Below are 6,151 nucleotides of genomic sequence, written 5' to 3' on the forward strand. Positions count from 1 at the left end.
TCTCGGTTTTACGAGGCACAGCTGCATTCGTCCACAAGCTGCGACAAACGACTGATATACGGATTCTTTCGTCTTTGCGTTATATGGAGACATCCAAGCCCAGTTCAATGCAAATGCTACGCAACATGTCCACACTTAGCGACGTCGGTTTCTTCTTGCACGCTTGCATGAGGTCACAGATATTGTAGCCTGAAGAGGATACAATTGGGTGCTGAAGAGAGACCTCCCTCATCACACTCGCACAGATTTCCGAATGGGTCGTCTGCGCCAACGCTGCCCTGTTATCTTCTCCTGGGACCTCGTCGTCTGAATCTCCACGGTTCACTGTACTGGGAGCTAGCCTTTTCTTTGCTGCCAGTCTTGAGAAGAATCCAGTGATTTGCTTTCCTGTTAGAACTTGTTCTGGTTGAAACCGACAAACTCCCAACTCCTCCCTTGCAGATCTCATTAATTTTGAGACCTCACTCGGATCTGCTTTCCGTCCACTTTGCTCGCCAATTTCAAATTGCTGTTTCAAAAATTCATTCTGTTTCTGCGTAAAACGAGCCTTCTTGGTGATTGTCTTTAGAGCCCATCCCATTGGAAGGGGAGTTAAGCATTGGCTCTGTTCTTCACATTGTAACTGTACAGTGGGAATCCTACTACCTTCATCCATTAGCTTTGAAGCGTAAACTCGTTTTGCCTTGTCATACAGTGTTTCCTGTTCAGGGAGTCGTTTGTGTTTACCCGTGTCCAGATGTGCTTGTAGCGATGTAAAATGGCTGTAGGCTTTTATACATCCTTCCTCGGGGCACGGGAAAAGTAGTGAAGCTTGATCATTTTCACTATCATCATCATCTTGGTCTTGACTGGTGGTCTCGTTGGTTGCTTCTGGATCCCGTTTAGATGATTTCTTTACATGCCTGTGTCTCACGCTCTTGAAAGATGGCGTGGTCTGCGATGGGGGATCAAGCACTTCTAGAACTTCCGGGATCTGCAAAACGCCCTCAAATTGAGACCACGGTATCAACTTCCCTGGACCCACATTGAACGCTCTCCACGCACGTATTCCGCTCTCTTCATACTTGAAGTTGTTAAGCAAGCTAACACCCTCCCATTTGACTGGCGGAGTAATTGACGTATTAAGTGAGACGTAACTAGCTTTCGCACGAGACTCTGGACCAGACTCTATGGCAGTTTTCAGCTGCACAGCTGTTGTCACATCATGACCCTCGTTAACATATCTTCGTACATCTCCCTTAATAGTTGCTGCTTGACGGTCGCAGACTCCTTTGCCGCCTTGAGGGTCGGAAAAGTCGTTCCGTTCTACAACCACCCCAGCGATGTCACCTGCTAGTTTAGCTGAAACGATTGTATACCCGCTGTGGTAACAGCCTGCATTATCTTGCTTGTAATAAGCTCTTTCTAATTGCGGCATTTCCTTCTTCAGTGAGGCGAGGCAGTCCTGCATTATAGATACCACGACGGCACTGTCTTGTGAACAGTTCTGAAAGACATGAACAAATGTTTGAGACTCAAAGTGCTCGCTTTCTTCCGACTTTCTGATTGCAACTGTAATATGCCATGGTAACCCACGCTTAGCAAACCAGTCCGACTGCGGCTCTCGAAATTTCCGTGGCATGTATTTCATCGCCCAATCCTGAACAAGGAACACATCAGATTTGCTCTTGATTTTAGCTAAAACAGAACATTTGGCTTGATCCTGGTGAACGGAGCGCAACTGATGGGATTTCCAGATCATGATGTTATTTGTTGCTTGCTTAATAGTGTGCAGCATGTCCTCCTTCTCCTCTTCATTGCAAAGTGCATGAGAACACTCACTTTCCAAGGTAGTTAGAACTTCCTGCAACTGGCAGCACTGCTCGCATGACTCATTGTGTGGGTGATCGCAGCAGGCTTGAAAGTCAGAGTCTGTTGAATCACTTAGGGCGTAAGTCCTACAGTGATCAGCAATGCTCGACGACTCAACCACATGGACCTGAAACACACCAAAGACAACACAAACCGCAATTGTTGTTTTTACGCATACAATTTTAATTGCAATACTTTCTTGAATAAGTGACACCCCCGTCCCCCTCATTCTCTGAATTAAGCGTCCCTCGAATAAAACCCACGTTCCATTAGGTGTTTACTTCTGATACTAACTTTCAAATAAAATATAATAAAAATAAAAATATAGTACAAATATCCAGCAAGATCACAGTATTTTTACTTGGGAAAGTAGTTCACAAAACCTGCTGTGGATCATGTTTCTCCCATTTTCGTGAATTTCTTGTGCCAAACCTCATACTAAATTTTGTAACGAAATAAAATACCTTGTAGTCACTCTTAAGGTATTGCTTTGATGAGCGCAGCTGTTGCTTCATTTCTCTCGCCCAGACTTCCGTTTTACCACAGTCAACCAGTTTATCGACCAGTTTGTCCAAGTCATCAAATGCCTCGGTTCCTTGGGCGGAAAAGTTATCAAGTCCTTGTAAAGACTTCCTAACAGACGCTGAACACTCATCCAAAACTCTATGTAGTGTTCGCTTGCTCATGGGCTCAAAACCTCTTTCACTACAGTATTGTTGGTACTGTTGAACAATACGCTCAGGTATCATCATTCTGATCACGTTTGGGGTCTTAATAACCTCACCAGTTGATAGCTTCAAAAGCCTTTCGCCAAAAGGAACATCATAAAGAACATGCGGACTTGTGATGAACGAAATGAAATCTTCTAATTTTCCTTGGTCAACTTTCATCCTCCGGTATTCATGGCTTGGAATCGGTTCTGCTCTCCCGTGTAGCAAGGTATGGTGTCGAGCTATGTTATAGCGGTAATTGGTGACTGTTGGGATAAACTCCTGCACCTCTTTGAAAGACAACTTGTCAGACAGGATTGAGAGTATTTGCCGTCGAGTACTCCAGTGCTGAGCGTTTAAGTAACTCTCGGCAAACGCTTCAAGAAGCTCCAGATCCTTCCGACTTTTCCCACCAGTTGTTCTTAGATAACCTTTGCGCTCACATAATTCATCCCACGAGCATTTTGAGTCTTTTGGAGCAAGGACATCCAGAACTGCTGAAACGCACTGCTCGGCTTTTCTCACATATCGGCGCTTAGAACGGCTTTGCGCTTCATTCCACGGTACTGACAGTACGTGGCGCACTGGGCTGATGTCTCGAACCTGTAGAAAGCGGTTGAGCTGTTCCCTGGACTCGTCTTGAACGTCGGTTAAACTATTTTCACTTTCCTGTGAAGCCTCGTCTGGTACATAAAAACTCTCTCGTTTAGACTTGGCTTTACATTCAGTATCAGTGGCCGGAATGGAAAAAGAAATGTCTCTATCAGTTTCATGATGGACCTGAAGTGCGAAAAAGGAAAGAAAAGTTTGAATTCAATGTGCGACACTAGGGAAGGGGGAGGGGGGGGGGGGAGAGGGGGGCTGGTGGGTGGAGGCGGAGAAGGTACTTTTTTCTATTGTCTTAGGTATTTATGTCTTTTTAGGGTCTGTTTACACAAAGAGAGGGTTCCTCGGCTAACGAGTTACCCGAACAACTGAGCTACCCTGCATGGAAGAGCCAATTTTTCATACGTTCCGTTAGAAAACACATTGGAGCGTTTACATGCCAGACAGGGTGACCCGACTAGCCGAGGGGAGAAGACGGCTAAAGTAGCGTTATACTCCAAGGCAGCCTTCAACGTGAACTGCCTCTAGTAACTACGATCAATTAGTAGAGTGAAAAGTAATAGCCCAATACACTGAAAAGCAGCTGCTAGCGGAACGAGTGATTAAAAATTTACACTTACTACCTGTTTGTCCGTCATCTGGTTTGTTGTGCTTAGCGGCCGCTATTTTTAGTTAATGAGATCTTCGTTTATTTTTATACTCTGATTTCACATTTCTAGTTCTTATTTTAGCATTTTATTTAGGGCTACATACTCACCAGGTTTAACTCGCTCAAACTATCTGCGATGTTAGCAACTTCTTCTGTCATATGTCCTGTCTCAGGTATCTGTTCTTTAAACACGCTGAGCATCTTTCTACATTTTACGCAAATTCCTTCCGGAAAAAAAAGGGCGAACGCTGTTAACACCACAGAAATTATCCCAAAGACGCGTAATTTTAGATGGAGCCGTACCAAATTTAACTGTAGCTATTTTTGGAAACATAAACAAATACAATTGCGAAAGGCTGATGGTGCGATGAAGGATGAAAGGGGTGAGGGAAAAATAAAATGTGATATGTTTTGCTCATTTACGAACCTAACATTTTTCTTCCATCAATGGAAACTTTGGAAATCCAACAAAATGGAAAGGGAAAATCCAACAAAATGCAAGGAGATTATTTTCCGTAAGAAAGGTTTCAGTCAGGACATCGCGTCAGTTAGTAATATACCGCAGTGCGCAGAGTTACCCATATTAGGTGTTCCAACAAAATTGTTAATACAGTAGTCACGTGCGCGCGAAGGTAATTAAGGCCAACGAGTCATTATTCGTATTGGGATCTTTACGTAAGGAAGGAATGTCTCAGGAGAAAGTAGATCACCTTTTTCACGCAATAGTTTTACCAAATTTTTCTTACGCTCTGTCGGTTTATGGTGCCTCAGATTCCGACCTTTCTGTAAAACAGAATTTCTTAGATCGGTGTATGAAAAGAAAGTTATACATGTATACGTCCAAGAATGTAAATATCAGGGACTTGCTAGAGAAGGCGGACAAGACACTCTACAAAAAAAGATCGAATGTCCGTTCTTCCAGTTTTTACCTAAGGAAAAGAAAATGAGGTACAATCTTAGAAATACGTCAGTCTCTGTCCCTTGGATCCACACTGACAGATTTAAGAACGTTTTTAGTAACAGAATAATTTTTAAATATGATATGTAAATAGTTTCTAGAGTTTATATTTTTTCTTTCTTATTAATTGTAACTTAGGATATGTATTTTCATCTTAAGAAATAAAGATTATTATTATTATTATTTAATCGTACCCAAAGACTGGAGTTTTGCTTTATATCTGGTTAGACTGCTTTTATATCACAAGCCGGTACGTAATCCTTAACACAGCGCGAGCTGCTAACGGAATACGCGGTGTCTGACATTCGCAGGAATACGGGCTCCGATAAATGATGGCAATCAACTGGCTATTAGTTCATCAAACACTTCATCACTTACCTGAGCCCACAGGGACAAACTGATTTGTAAGTTCCAATAACTTGATGGACTGGGACAAATTTATTCCTTTTTGCATTGTTGGTACTTTCCGAAGGTCCTTGCAGTGACCCGAAACAACTTCCGGTACGCTACATAAACCACTTGGCCTTCGCCAACCTATGCCCAATCGCGCCCGATGAGCGGGACAGATGGTCATTTCCAAGAAGTTTGATGGCTTTTCAAAACACCCGCATCTTGCCAAGATAAGTTCCACTTCAGTTTCAACGCCGGAAAATTTCAAGGACTTTTTGTGTTTTTTTATCTCTTTATTACACTGGGTGAGTGGTATGATGGAAGTCGAAGAACTACTGCGTTCGTCCGCGCCACAAATTCCACCGGCAATATTGAAGAACGAACAAGACATTTTTAATTTGTACTTCCCAGTAATAACCTTGGTTTCATCCGAGGTAAGTGCGTTGTTTATTTAGATCAAAAAGTAACATTTACTTTCCGTGGGAACAATTACCCTATTGGCATCCACGACGACATACAGTCTCACACACGTAATGAAATTAATTAATTATGATCCGATTTCTAATCTGACCTTTTTTTTATTTCTTTACCACTTTTAATAGGAAATTCTGTCATGTTGAAGCAAAGTCTCACATCAGCAACTAAGATAGTTCTACTTATGACTGATTTGACGCAACAGATTTATAATATTTGCGAATTTGATCGTGCGCGACAAATCATGGGAGAGTAAAAGTGTGGTGTTTCCCTCGCTTTTTTCGAGTTAGTTTTTTATGATCGATATAGATACATTTTATATAACGAAGCAAAACGTAAAATGATTTAACCGTCTTAATTGCGATGTCTCTGACCCAAAGTTGGTTTTCTATTTTGGGGTGAGTTGCATGAGCTCACATTGTAAATTTCACTGGCGCTGAATTGTAATTTTCTCGAGTTTTGACCGGCCTTCATTCAAAACTGATAGTAGATCCCAAATAAATGAAACTGCAA

The 6,151-nt window shown here is 42.3% G+C and overlaps 1 protein-coding gene and 1 pseudogene across 1 annotated transcript; one reads left to right on the forward strand and one right to left on the reverse strand.

Annotated features, from left to right (window-relative positions):
* Positions 1–79: 79 nt before the first annotated feature.
* On the reverse strand, positions 80–4,017 carry LOC138031790 (uncharacterized). Its single transcript, XM_068879412.1, has 3 exons — positions 3,925–4,017; positions 2,316–3,341; positions 80–1,978 (listed from the first exon to the last, which is right to left on the reverse strand). Exons 1-3 carry the CDS (start codon positions 4,015–4,017, stop codon positions 80–82), a joined length of 3,018 nt encoding a protein of 1,005 aa, XP_068735513.1.
* A 166-nt stretch (positions 4,018–4,183) lies between these two features.
* On the forward strand, positions 4,184–4,864 carry LOC138031791 (uncharacterized; annotated as a pseudogene).
* Positions 4,865–6,151: the final 1,287 nt, after the last annotated feature.

Source organism: Montipora capricornis, chromosome 14, assembly GCF_036669925.1.
Source record: "Montipora capricornis isolate CH-2021 chromosome 14, ASM3666992v2, whole genome shotgun sequence".
NCBI classification, from domain to species: domain Eukaryota; kingdom Metazoa; phylum Cnidaria; class Anthozoa; order Scleractinia; family Acroporidae; genus Montipora; species Montipora capricornis.